The sequence below is a fragment of the Quercus suber genome, unplaced genomic scaffold (assembly GCF_002906115.3).
Source record: "Quercus suber isolate HL8 unplaced genomic scaffold, Cork oak 2.0 scaffold_207, whole genome shotgun sequence".
Lineage (NCBI taxonomy): Eukaryota > Viridiplantae > Streptophyta > Magnoliopsida > Fagales > Fagaceae > Quercus > Quercus suber.
The window spans coordinates 962,840-977,835 of record NW_027069665.1 but is presented as its reverse complement, the minus strand read 5'-3'; the positions used below and the strand labels follow the sequence as shown (position 1 = coordinate 977,835).

The 14,996-nt window shown below is 35.8% G+C and overlaps 1 protein-coding gene across 1 annotated transcript; it reads right to left on the bottom strand.

The window, feature by feature from the left end:
* Positions 1-1,118: 1,118 nt before the first annotated feature.
* LOC136070065 (disease resistance protein At4g27190-like) lies at positions 1,119-3,294 on the bottom strand. Its single transcript, XM_065779412.1, has 2 exons — positions 3,261-3,294; positions 1,119-3,141 (listed from the first exon to the last, which is right to left on the bottom strand). The coding sequence occupies exon 2, from the start codon at positions 3,098-3,100 to the stop codon at positions 1,289-1,291; it is 1,812 nt and encodes a 603-aa protein (XP_065635484.1). The 5' UTR covers positions 3,101-3,141; positions 3,261-3,294; the 3' UTR covers positions 1,119-1,288.
* Between the last annotated feature and the right edge of the window lie 11,702 nt (positions 3,295-14,996).

Here is a 14,996-nt window from a genome sequence, read left to right as displayed (position 1 = left end):
ATGATATTAAGGAAGAAAGTAGTGGGGAGATGAAGAGGTAAAAGGGAGGGAGAGTTTTAGAAAATTAATAATAAAAATAATGGTTAAAAGATATTTAAATTTTTCAATAATGGAGTTTTTAAGTCATCTTAAATGAGAAAATGTTTAAGAAATATATATAACAAAAATTGGAAATAAAAAATGATGACGTGGCTGATGATGTGGCTCAATGTGAGCATAGCAACATTAAACACTACGCTTCAGCTTTTAGTAATATATAGATTATATAAATATAGATGTAGCGTATAAAATATGACAATATATAGAAGTCAAAGACAAAACAAAATAAAATCAGCTAATGGCAAATAAACTTTTTCTAACAGTAACAATTAGTTAAGAACAGGGATGTTTAACTAAGCATGAGAACTTTTGAGGGAGAAATTAGGGTTTTTAGAAATAATAAGCATCAAAGTGTGTTTCACTAATTATGATTTGCGTTTGGAAGACTAAGCATATACTCTAGGTGATTCTTTTAATTTCTTTTACTTTTTGTTAAAAATAATAATTTGAGGTGAACTCAAAAATAGTATTCGCATGGTGAGTAGTGAGTAGTGACTATACCAAGGTCAAGCTTCCTATGGCATTGGTATGCGTATTACGCTGAAAACCTTAAGATCTATATATATGCCAGTTTCTTAAGAAACTAGCATATATATCTGCGGAGCTCATAAGATAGTTTTCGTTGAAAGGCCTAGTGACATCTAAGAAACTAACATCCGTGGTCCATGTAACAAACAGAGCCGTTTATCATCCATAAAATCAATTGATGGGAAAAGTTTAATAATGTTAGGTGATTACTTTAGTATATACAATAGTTTTGGCTATGCAACCAGGATAGAATTCTGGTTTCCAAATTAAAAAACGCACAATCACAGATAGAGAACCATCACAAAAGGACTATATTAGTCTAGAGCTTTATAATATGCACTTTGTAAGAAACCAGGAACGAATTTCCCACATTTTCATGAACTTGGATTTCGTTAGCATTTTGTGTTCCGAGGATCTCAAACCTGAACGAACGGTATACATTTTTTTCCACAAATAACATTAGAAAGACCCATCGGGCTAGAGGGACTATATTTAATGTAAATAGGATCTCATCGCCATAGCAGCTACAAGAGTATAAACATATATAGCAAACAGAAAGTGGTCCAAGGATGCCTCAGCTTGCAATTATATATACACCATAATTGACATTGAATTAATGAGCTTGCGCAAGCTAATTTTGACCAGGGAATATTTCAAGTACTCAGCAATCCTGTATGTCAATTGGAACAAAAATTTCTTCCAAATAACTTGGACAACTGCTGCTCCACTCCAATGCTTCCCACCAACTCCTCTCACCCTTTATCTTCTTCAAATCTTGACTAGAGATTTCATCAATTAATGGATTCTTAAGATTTGGGCAATTATAAAAGCTCAACCATTCTAACTTTGGTGCAATTTGTAAACCATTAGAGATGCTAATTAATCCAGGCATGTAATGAAGTGTAATCTTCTTCAAATTTGGGAGAAAATAAGAGCTTCTATGCTCAGCAGAGATTTCGCAGCTTACTATGCTTTTGATGGAGGGGCAATCTTCAACTTTAATGTCTTCTAAGTTAAATAGGTTAGCAAGCAACCCTTGTGTGAAAATAGTGGTCAACTGAGGACATGTGCGCAATGTCAGGGACTTGAGAAGGAATAAAGAATTTTTCTGTACAGACCCCTCCCATATGCTTCTTAAACTCTTCATATAATATATATACAGGTATTCAAGTGATCCAAGAACGATTTTTTCAGCATCATATGACTCAGATTCTATTTCACTGATACCATCTTCCCCATAAGCATCTTGTGCATCTATAATCACCTGAACCTCATTACATTCCCCCACGACACAACATTTTAGTTGCTTCATATTTCTAGTCCCAAAATCAGATAGCTTCTTAACAGTTACATGCCTGTCTAAGAAAAATGCGGTCACATGTTGGAGTACATTCTTAGTATCCCTAGGGACACCCACACCATTTATGTATCTCAAGCATCTCTCCCATCGTTCTAGCTCAAACTCAACATCACGAGGGACTCGAGACATAATGCGCTTGACATGGCGACCAACAGTAAATCTGAAATGAGACAGCAATGGCCTATTACAGTGAAAGTGCCTCAAAAGTTCCACTCTTGGGAAATAGAATTTAAGAGTTTCCAACCTCGTTAAGGTACATACTTCAGTAACTATATCTTCCACACATGCATCCCACCGCTTGTCATCTGGATTTACATCAATATTCAACTCCTCTAACTGAGACAATGCGGAAATTACCCCAAAAGGAACCACTGCATTTGATTGCATGGCTCTCCTACCATTACTCATATATCCATAAAATGAAACCTCCAAGCATTTCAGATTAGTTAACTCCTTAATCTCCATAGGTAAGTCCATAATCTTTGCCCCTTCAAGATCAAGAACCTCAAGCAGCTTGAGATTTCCAACCTTTGGTGACAACGTCATGAGGCGATGACAATCATTTAGAAACAGTCTTTTGAGGCTTACCAATCTGATAAGGGAATCAGGCAAAGACTTGATACCAGTCCTGGACAAGTTCAGGATTTGAAGTGCTGGCATGTAATCAAAAAATGACAGAGGAATCATTCTCAATTTGTAGTTTCTTGGAAGGAACAAAGCTGACAGATTGGGGCACCTTGGATTCTCAGGTAAGATGGACAACTCATTGTCCATCAAGTAAATCTCTTTGGCGTTCTTCCAATCATCATCCTTTGGTGGCTTAGTTAATCCTAAACCACCCTGCATGAGAAATAATCCACATTGCTCACTGGCTTCAGGTTCCATCTCAATGTCTACAATCTGAGATTCCAACTGCCCATTAGATTTAAGGATCTTAACTGCTCCATCATCAAACACCACTCCTTGAGTACTTAATGGTTGTGGTTGCATTTCCCCAACCTTTATACGCTCTGGTTGTCTTTCTTGTGAAGCTAAATTCTCAATTTCTCCAATTTCAATTTTCTTTTGTTCACTTGAAATAGTCATCTTAACTGGTTCAACGTTAAACACCATACCATGAGGCTCTGATGCTATTTGTTTTTCACCGTTTTTATCTGCCAAAAAAAAAAAATTCAAGAAAATTTATACTTCCTATACAGAAATGATCCCCCCAAAAAAAAGGAAAAGAAAAGATTGAGAAGATATATATTGAACAAGCACATGTGAGATTTACCAAGTATCCCTAAATTAATTGAGTAAGTTTTCCATCCATTTTAAAATTATAAAGAAATAAGATAATAGAAATTCAAAAAAAAAAAAAAAANCATTCAGCAATGATCATTCAGCAAACATTCATTATGAGTAATTAAGCTAACATTCAGCAAATATGAATCAATGATGGCATCATGAACCATAAAAGAAAGAAAAAAAAATCCGTAAAACCTAAAACAAAAACAAACCCATCTCCAAAAACTAATGCAGAGTAATAACTCAACAAGCATTCATTCTGAGTTAATTAAAGTTAACATTCTATTATTGAATCAATGATGGCATCAAGAACCACAAAAAAAAAATTAATAATAATAATAATAATAATAATAATAAATTTTAAAAAAATCTGTAAAACCCAAAACAAAAACAAACCCATCTTCAAGCACGAACACAGTGACACACACAAACACAAACACAAACACGCACAGTGAGAGAGAGAGTTTTGAGAGAGAGAACTAAAAGATAAAGAAAAGGGAGGGGGTGTTAAGTTGAGATGAGAGTTTGCAGGGAGAGGACTTAAGACAGAGCATTCAACAAAAAAAAAAAAAAAAATTATGAAGCATCTACCCATAAATTTTTTCAGTACCCAGCAACAGAACAAATACATCTTTAGCAAGAACAAAAGCATGCAAGATCCGAAAATTTTTTTGGTAGCAGATCGGCGGTTTTTTGGTAGCAGATAGGTAAAAAAAAATTTCAGATCAGCGTTGGTACCTGGTGGTTTTGGTAGCAGATTGGCCTTGCTTTGTGTTTTGTTGATCAAAACTCTCCCTTCAAAACATATTTCTCAGATCAGATTACACAAATTAAATTATAAAAAAAAAAAAAAATTACAGAGGAAGCCTGCTGAAGAAGATGAAGAAAGAAGAAGAAGAGGAAGAAGATTTTCAAGACAAAAGAAAAGAGAGACTTACGCAGAGCTGAGAGGAGCCGATCTCTTTGTGAGGGAGCTGCGCAGAGAGAGATGAGATGAGAGGGCAATTTCTCTGAAGGGTAAAGACAGATGAGATGAGGGAGCTGCGTGTGTGATTCTGAAGTGTTAAGACCCCTTGCCCTTTAGTCAAGGGCAATTTCGTAACTTTACTCTCCCAACGGATATAAATAAAAGCTCCAGACTCAACTTTTCATTTATGGAGCTCAACTGACCCAAAACCAAAACGCACATATCCTTCAGACATATAAAAGCCAACTTTTTCTGCAAAGTTGGCTTTTATTCTCACCAAACGCACATTTGAGCTAGCGTTTTTGAAAAGCCAACTTTTAGGCTTGAAAAGTTGAACCAAACGGGTACTTAGTCCTAAACCAATTAACGCGGGACATTTAAGTCCTTGAAGCACTATTCCGTCACCAAACTAACAGGAAAACTGGACGTGGCTGATGTGGGCATTAAATATTATTAAAAAAATTATTTGGCATTTTTTAAATGCCAAAATTAAAAAAAAATTAATTACTCAATTTTCTTTTCATTATTTGTGTTCTTCCCGTCATCTTCCCTATAATCAATCTCTAGCAAAAAACAAACCCTAAAAACCCAGATCCTAACCAAACCCCAAACCCATGTCTCAGTAAAGCAAACCATAGCCTTCAAACCCATAAATTTTCTTGGCAAACAAACACAAAAAAAAAAAAAACCACTAGAAAAAAAAACCCCAAATCACCACCACCAAATCAAAGAACATGAAGATCAGACCTAAGCAAAAGAATATAAACCAACAACCAAATGTTCTGATCAGGAACTAAATGTTGCACAGTGTTTATGTGTTACAGAGAGAGAGAGAGAGAGAGAGAGATATTTGATACTCTACTAGTGTTTCAAATTCAGAGCTAAAGTGAGTGATAGTGAGTAATGTTGGTCCAAGACCTTTCTAGTTCAGCCCCGAAATCACCGAAAGGTCCGAAATCCAAGCTCAGAAATACTTTACAAAACCGCTTCTTTGAGGCCAAAGCTCTCGATTTCTCAACATGGTTTTCCGTCAACCTTTACAAGATCATCATCGTCCTCCTCCTCATCGCCACCGTCGCCGCCCTCTTCTTCCTTCGAAATGTCGGCGACACTGCCACTCTCCTCTGCTTCAAATCCCAGGCCAAAAACCTTGAGAAGATCCAATTGCCCAACGTTAATTGGAATTCAATTTCACCCATTACCGACAAGTCCCCTTACATTAATTTTTGAATAGAACATTGGATTGTCGTTTCGGTCTCCAATTACCCAACTGATTTGCTCCGAAACCTCATCAAGATCAGAGGCTGGCAAGTCCTCGCCATTGGTAATTCCAAAATGCCATCAGATTGGTCCCTCAAAGGCGTGATTTTTATTTTTTGTCTTTGGAACAACAAGCATAGTTAGGTTTCTGTGTTGTGGATTTTCTTCCTTATGATTCTTATGTTAGAAAAACTGTTGGGTATTTGTTTGCGATCCAACACAGTGCGAAGAAGATCTTCGACGCCGATGATCGTGGAGATGTGATTGATGGGTTTAGGGTTTGGTTGCTGGATTTCTATTCTTTTGCTTGGGTTTGATCTTCATGTTCTTTGATTCGGTGGTGGTGATTAATTTGGGTTTTTTTTTTTTTTTTTTTTTTTTTTTTTTGCCAAGAAAATTTATGGGTTTGAAGGCTAAGGTTTGCTTTACTGGGGATATGAGTTTGGGGTTTGGTTAGGATCCGGGTATAGGGTTTGTTTTTTTTGCCGGAGATTGATTATAGGGAAGAACACGGGAAGAACACAAATAATGAAAAGAAAATTAAGTAATTAATTTTTTTTATTTAAATTTTGGCATTTAAAAAATGCCAAATAATTTTTTAATAATATTTTAATGCCACGTCAGCCACGTCTAGTTTTCCTGTTAGTTTGGTGACGAAATAGTGCTTCAAGGACTTAAATGTCCCGCATTAATTGGTTTAGGGATTAAAAGTAATAAAAATAAAATGTAAGGACTAAAATGGAAAAAGTCAAAATGGAGGGACTAAAAGTGCATTTACGCTTATAATTTATTAATAAGGCCTAGAGTGCAATTATCTATACTACTATTTAAGGGGTTTCATCCATTGGATTCCTCATTTTTTTAGTTAAAAAAATGCCCCTATATCCCTATGTTTAAGTAGAGATAAACCTAAAGGACAATCCGGTAAAAATGCAACTCTAACTCCCACTAAAATATTGCCTAAAAAATAAGACCACTCTTCTGTGGAATTTCAAATTCCTTTATCCACTTATAAATTAGATTCTCAAAAAAAAAAAAAAAAACAAATATATATATATATAATAAAAATACATTTTTTTTTGCTACAAAAAAAGCCTCATTGCACGCGTGAAGCACATGTGATGAGGCTAAAAAATAGGACCACTCTCCTATAGTCCTGTTGATTTTCAAATTACTTTATCTATTTATAAATTAGATTCTTAAAATAAAAATTATATATATATATATATTATAAAATAAAAACACAATTTTTTTTGGTTTTTTTTTTCTACAAAATAAACGTGGAATATTTGTTCATTTTTTGAAGCTAGACTCATGATACTATTAGTAGTTCTAAATTCGTAATATTAATGAAAAAAAAAGTGTAAACTTCAAATTAAAATGAATGAAAAGTTATGACACTATAAAAAAATAAAAAAATAAAAAAGCCTCATCGTATGCGCGAAGTGTGTGTGATGAGGCTAGTATTCTTATAGTGTTATTGAATATAATTAAGGTAACTTTGGACTTGTCAAGAGTTGACAGAAAAGCCTAATGCCCATTGGAGCTAAAGTCTTATTTGTTCCCTTTTCATCCCACTCCAAGCCACACACTAGAGCTCAATTGGAATAGTCCAAAAAGCTAGCCCAATTAGATAATCAATTATATATAAGGAGAGAAACATACAAAATTTCATAAGTTTTTTTTTCTTATTAAGATTATATAAGGAATGAAATGGTGTGTATGTGAATGTAAGACACTCTTATTCTCCCCTTGGAAATTGATTGAGAGACCGCATTTCTTGGACATAAAGTGGAATTGGAGAGAAGATTAAAAGTGTTCCCAAGTACTTCTAATCTTTTGTTTTGAATTTCACCGCATCAAGGTACGCTTTTCTTGTTCTTAAATTTTGAAACTTACATTGTATATGTTATCAATTGCGAATGAAATAGATCTGTTAATTTTTCGCTACATATGTTTTGTATGTGATACAAACGTGTATTTTTCTAATAGGTTTGGGACCTAAAGAAGCAAAAACTAGTAATAAGTGATCATTGCCTAGCCAATTATTGAAATAAATGAAACTTTAATCACAATTTGTGTTGTTTCTTTTGCCCTCTACGGTGTAGCCGTCAGTGGTATATTAAACAACAAGAGAAGTCCAAAATACACGCTTTTCGTCAATGATTTCTTCTGCATTTTCGAGTTTTTCTTCTGTATATGCAAATCATTGCCCAAAATTCAGCTTGTTGGTCAGATGTTCCTTTCAGTGGGCTCGAGAAAGTCACTAATGGCAGTCCTCATTTTATCAAAGAGGGGTCAGCCCCTCCATTGAGAGGAATGTTCTTAATCGTTGAATTTTCGATGAAGCTTCCCCTGTACATACACTTTTATATGAAAATGAGATCGACGCGGTTAGCAACTGCTTTTACTGTCATTCTTTGTCTCATTCATCTCGGGTTCCTTTCGTTTCTAAAAGATAGCCCTATTCAGCTTCTCACTTAGGGAAACATGTGGGGCACCACATTAGTTAAAGAAGTTATTTTTGGTTGCAGAAGATGCAGAAGTGGAGCTTGTTGATATGAAAGAACAGTTAAGGTCTAAGAGATCGACATCTTTTTATCGTGTCTTGAAAAGGGCACCCCGCAACAAATTATTTAGATGAAGGAGTCTAGGAGGAATCTTTCTGGTCGTAATTCGTAGCTAGTGGGTATATAGACTGTTAGAGATATATTAGACATATTAGTCCAATGTAATAGGCTCAAACCCAGTTCTACTTGTACTAGCAGTGTAGAGTTTAGTTGCCTATATATACTCATGTTAGAACACCCACAGTAGATGTGGGATATGTGCCAAATGCTAAATATTTGGCACATATCCCACACCAACCACAAAAAAGAGCTCCCCATCAGATATTGCAAATGTGATAAAATTATACCATTTATGTCCGTACCGTTGCAAATTTGCAACGGTATGGACATATGTGGTAAACCAAAAAGTATTATTTTATTTGACTTTTCTCTCTCTTCTCATTTCTTTATTTGATTTTCTCTCTCCCTTCTCAGAATCTGTCTCTCTCTCTTTCTCCCAAGTTCCCAACCCATTCTTCCTCTTCTCACAATCGGACGCAAGCAAGAAGAAGGTGGCGCAGAAGAAGAAGGCGGCGGCCAATCATTGTCATCCTCCACAACCACCACCTCAGCCAACCACAAGCACCACCGCAGCAACAAAACCCAAATCCAAAAACACCCAACAAACCCACACGGTACCACCATATCTTAACCCACAACCATCGGAATCCACCACTCCATTGGAACCCACTACTCCATCGAAATCCACAACCACCCCCACTGCAAATTAAACTCAACCCATAGATCCATTACTTGAGACCAAAACCGTAACCCACCGTAGACCCACGCTCTATGGAGACCATTGCCGACCATCGCCAACCATCGCCTTCAAGAACGTCGCTACAGCGTTAGGCTCGGTGGAGATGGGTTTAGCCGGTGTTCCCTTTCCTCTCTGTCCGCCTTTCACTCTGCCTCTCTCTGGTTGTGGTTTTTTTTTTTTTTTTTTTTTTTGCTGCAATTTGGGTTGATCTGATATTGGTAATTGTGGTTGTTGGTTTGCAGTAGAGGTGTTGTTGTAGTAGTGGATATTGGTGGCTGGTGATTGTGCCGTTGATGGTGTGGCTGTTGTTGATGATAATATGAATGAGATAATATATTATTTTAATAGGAAGTAAATATTATTTTAATGTATAGAACTGAGGGATAAAACATCTGATAAATGGGATTTCGTAAAATGATGTGGTAAAATAATAAAGTAAGTGTTTGATGTTGTAAAATGGCATAATTTTTGGAACATCTGCTACGAATGCTCTTAGGGTTCATTGTAACACAAGTTTTGTACTACACTCTCATATAATAAAAATGTAGACCTTAAGGGATTCCTCTGTGGATATAGGCCGACAAAACTGAACTATGTAACCCTCGTATTTTTAGTGTTCCTATTACATTGGGTTAGTATGTCTAATATATCTTTAACACAGACAATAGCTTATAGTTAAAAGAAAGTGATTGACGAGGCAAATATTTCAAAGGAAATGGAAATTGTAATATCAATGATATCATCAATTACCAGCTTGCTGCTCGATGCATTTTTTTTTTTTGCCTGCTTGATTCTCAAGAAGATAACTAAAAAGCATTTAATGTCTTTTTCGCTTCTAATCATTTGCCTTGACCTGTCAAAATTGATTTTCATTTATACAATGGAGCCATCTAGGGAGTGTATTATCATAGAAACTATCCTTATTCAGGTTTACCTCATAACACATCAAGCTTGTAACGTCCCAGTTAGTCAAAAAAGAAAAAAAAAAGTCAGATTTTTAATGGTTCTCACGTGCCTCCCAACTACCCCACCTACCCCACCCATTCCTACCACATATCTCACAATTAGGGCTATACACGGTGCGGTGTGGCCGGTTTTTGTGGCCGTTTCTGCACCGCATTGGAATCTTCGGTTTCCTAAAAACCCACACCGCTGCTGCGCTTGAGTAACGGTTTTCCGACAACCTCGGTGGCGGTTTCAGTCGGCGCGGTGGTCGGTGTCCACCTGTTTATCACACACACACATACACAAAAGAGATATCTAAATTCTAAAACCAAAATTAAACCCAGAAAACTCAAGGATTCAAACCACAAATTAAAACTTAGATCAAATCTAAATATTAAAAGATTCAAAACCTATTACAGACCCAAATATTAAAACCCATTACAAACCATCTGTCTGAGTTCGACTGAGCTTTGTTTGAGTCCGACTGAGCTAAGTGATGGAGCGAAAGGAGCCTGAAAGACTGAGAGCAAAAGTCTAAAAATAGAGAAAGAGACAAGTTAGAGTGTTAAACAACTGGGTGCTGGGTACGTGTATGGCTGAGAGTAAATAAGGAAAAAAAAAACTTATACAGTGACTTAAAAACACTAACCAACTGCGGCATTTTTATTTTTATTTTTATTTTTTGTTTAAATGCAAGACAATTAGACAAGATCTGAGTGAGACTATACTTTAGGACTGACACACGCTAACCTTTTTTATTTATTGAAAGGCTTATTTCCTTTGACTTCGCACGCGGGTGAGAAAGAAACTAATGAGTCCTTATCACCCAAAAAAAAAAAAAAAAAAAAACCTGAGAGACTGAGCACGGCGTGCTCAGCACGCCATATATTTTTGAACATAGCACAGGCCATGGCGTGAGCAACTGAGAGCACATATCAGTTTAAAAAACAAAAGTATATACATATTAAACATACTCGATGTGGTTCGGCTCTCGGCGGTGTGCACATCTCAGCGCCGACAGCCAAACCGGTCCGACGTCGAAACTGAAAAGATGCCGCCGACCACCGTGTCGGAAACCATCGGCAGAGCTCTGAAGGGGGCGGATTGGTGCGGTCAGACCGGTTTCAGTCGGTGCCGTTGATCGTTGAACAGGCCTACTCACAATTCTCTCTTCTCTCTCTTTGGCCGGTTGTCTCATTCTTGTTTCTCTTTTCTTTTTCATTTTCACTCAACACAACACACACTCCTCTCCCTCACTCTCCCACCGGTACATTCCTCATCATCATCTCCACCATTTTTTCCGGCAAATCACTGGAAAACTCTCAAGAACATCACACCTCCACATAAGTTATTTGAGGTAAAAGTTCTAATCTCTTTTGATGGGTATTAATGTTCTTGTTTGAGGTTATTTTACCCAAGTTTTAATAATGATATTCATGTGATTTAAGAGCTTTGGAAATGATATTCATGTATATATATGTATGGGTTTTGGTCTTGGTGGATGTATTTGATGAGTGAGTTCATGATTTTTACAATGATGGCTATCTAAGGCTTGTTATGGTGAAAATTTAGAGGTTTTGAGTTATAACATGTGATAGATGGTGAATATAATTTTATTAATTATTTGGAGCTAGTTAAAGATTTAAATTGTTTGTCTTGGAGAAAATTATGATTTTGGTGTCATGGGTCACTTGATGATGTTATATAAATCTTATAAGAAGTACTTATAAAGTGTGGAGGTTTTGATGTTAGATATGACACCTTGAATGATTTATGAGTATAAATGGGAGTCTATGCCTTGCAAATTAAATTGTTTTGAGAAAATTTGGAAGTGGAATACATTGCATGTGAGGTTGAATACTAGGCTTGCCTAATTAAGTGATTATTTTGCAATTCTTAAATTGTGGCTAGATGCAATTTCAAGCTCTATATTTATTGTGATAGGTATACTTGATATTGTTTAGGTTCTAGCTAATCCCCTTGGAGTTTGGAGATTAGGGTTTTGCGGTTGCGAGGTAAGTAGCTTTTTAATGGGATTTTTGACAAATAAACATGTTGCATAAATGTTATTTTTGGGTTAGACTCGTTTTTGGAAATTACCTATGGAACTATATTTTCCTAAAAACTACTGTGTCGTAACCTCAATATATATATATATATATATATATGATTATATAGGAAAATGCATCATATTTGGTATTGCATTTGGGGAAATGTATGAATTGTTGATATGGAAAAATGAGCATCTTTTATTTAATCATTGATAGAGAAATCATGGATTTTATGGAATATTAGAAAATTTGAAGATGCTTATCTTATCTTATTATGTGAGAAATTGGTAGAAAATCTCTTGACAAGAATGAAGTTGAAAACCTTACAAAATTTGTAGAAGTTATATTATTTAAGGTTTTTCTGAAGCTTCCTAGATATGAACTATGTGTTTCGAAGTAATGTAACCTGTGAGCTTTATGTGGTTTTAACACCATGCCATGTGTGATTTCCCAGTGATCACCCGATTTGGTTTTCGTGGTCTTTGTGACAACGGAATCAAGTTTAGATCAGTGCCCTTTCACTTTGGATGATGCGTTCTTCCCTGCTGTCCATGGGGGGAAGAGGATTCCTTGATTGTGTGTGGGTGAGGCTGCTGCCCATGGGGCCAAGAGACCACATGTAAGAGAGGTCCTATTTGACGCGTGCTCTCTCTACTGCCCATGGGGGGAGAGAAAAACCTTGAGGGTATGGGTGAGGTTGCTGTCCATGGGGCCAAGAGTCTACATACCAGAGAGGACAATATCATGCCAGTTGTGAATGGGTGGATCCCCTGACCGGTCTATGTGGTAGTGTGGTATATTTGAGATAAATTACCATATGTTAGATTTTATGGCTTTGGAATTATATTATTATTGCTCACAGATTATAGCATATGGTTTCAAGATATTTACTTTGAGCAACTTGTATTTCATTATTAAATCATTTTTGTTATATTATTATTATTATTATAGTAGATGAAACTTGCATTTCCCCCACCCCCATTAAATATGCTACTTACTGGGTTTTAGCTCATCCCACCCTTTAACAGTTTTTTAGATTTATTAGCTATATCTTGGCTATGGAGCTTACATCATTGGTGATGATTGAAATGCTATGTTAAATTTGGAGACTTTTGCTATAAATGGTTGGTGACTAAATCTTGCTAAGTTCAATGATGCCTTAATTTATTGTATTGGAGGTTGGTCGCTTGAAGTTTGTTAGCCTTTGGCGTGGTAGGCCTAGACTCGATGTTAAGGTCATTATTCTTGATAAGATTGTCACTTTGTGTAATTTAATCAAAGTTTGTAATATATTCATGAATTATGTGGAAGCACATGATTTTTAGTTATTGTTCGTAAATGTGTTATAGAGCTCTGACTTGTAATGTGGAGATTTATGGTTATATATTCTTATCATGTGGATATGAAAGGAAAATAAAGATCTCCTATAGTTGGTTGTCCAAAAAGGAAAAATTTACAGGTACTCTTGGGATGTATTTCTCATGCTTTAAACCCTTTTGGGTTTGGGGCGTGACAAAGCTGGCATTGGTCCAATCCCTCTTATACTAAATACGGAATTATATGAGAAGTTTCTTAGTCTTGGAGGCGCTGCTGTTTCTTTTTTTTCAAAATTGAGTAACACCTTTGCATTTTTGTTCTTTCCCCTTGGTGAAGAGAAAAAAAAAATTGAACACACTAACGAGTGACACAAGAAACTTTAAAGAGTTTGAATTTAAGGATCCGCGCTCATTTATTTGGCCAAAGCTGTCGCAAGCTATTAATGTTGATTCGATGCTGATCACCATTGCAACAAAATGCCGACAAATGTGATGAAAGTGATATAATAAAAACAATAATAGGAATGATAATAATAATAATAACAATAACAACAACAATAACAATAACAATAAATAATTAGAACAACAACCTAAATTTTTTTAATAAATATAAAATTTTAATGTCTATTATCACTGTTAAACCTATTCCAACTGACCTTGGTGAGAATTAATATATAGAATAATTATTAAGAACAAACATGTAAAATACAAACTTGCTGTATTTTGAAAGATTCAAAATGATACTATAACAAGAAAGAATAAACATATATAATAATTATTATGTATCCATTTGCATACAATTTTGATGTTGAACACACAAACATCATTAAAAAGCAAGGTATCACCGCAATTACTATCATAGTAAACAAACATTAATGCAAGAAAAGTTTTAGAGCATGAAAAAGAACACTTTGGGGCTGAACTAGTGTTCTATATTATAAGTGGATTTGAGGGGAGAATTTTGTTTGAAGCACTAAAAATGTAAAATCCACAGGACAGAATGCTCTAATGCCCACCAAGGGATCCTTGCCAACTCGAAACAAGTGAATCGAAAAGAAAGAATTGGACCTAGCTAAAATCCCCAAAATACCTCAACACAAATTAACATGCAACAGACCTTCGCTCTTTCTAACACCCCATTCACACAAAAAACACGCCTTCACAGGACAAATCAACCAACAAACCTAGAGGAGACACTAAAAAATAACAGATCTGAGTGAAAGTCAGTGGATTCATTAAATAAGAGCTCCTAGAATTAGTTGTTCTAACTTCTAAAAAAACACAAAAGCATAGAAGCTCACCGTAAGAACCCCTTCCCTCTCTCCTAATTCATCAACCAAAAAAAGAACACCATCTCCTTAATTTACTCATCCATCCCTTTCCCTTCCTCCATGGTGCTACTGCTTACGATTACAGCGATAATTACAGGCATATGCTTATCTTTTGTGAATAGTGAGTTCTTACCCTTCTATTTAAATTCATCATGCATTTATTTATTTTTATATAAGACTCTGCTCATTTTTATGTCATATAATATTGTGGAGGCTCCGTTTCAATCGCCAATTCGTACCCCCAAAACGCGCCTATGAGTCACATGCTCCACTTTGGGCATCCTACTCAAGACATTAAAATTGAACACACTAACGAGTGACACAAGAAACTTTAAAGAGTTTGAATTTAAGGATCCACACTCACTTATTTGGCCAAAGCTGCCGTTACAAGCCATTGATGTTGATTCGATGCTAGCTGATCATCATTGCAACAAAATGCCGACAAATGTGATGAAAGTGATATAACAATAACAATAACAATAA

Excerpts from the sequence above, each read along its gene's own strand:
- LOC136070065 (XM_065779412.1), bottom strand. The coding sequence starts at position 3,100 with ATGGTGTTTAACGTTGAACCAGTTAAGATGACTATTTCAAGTGAACAA.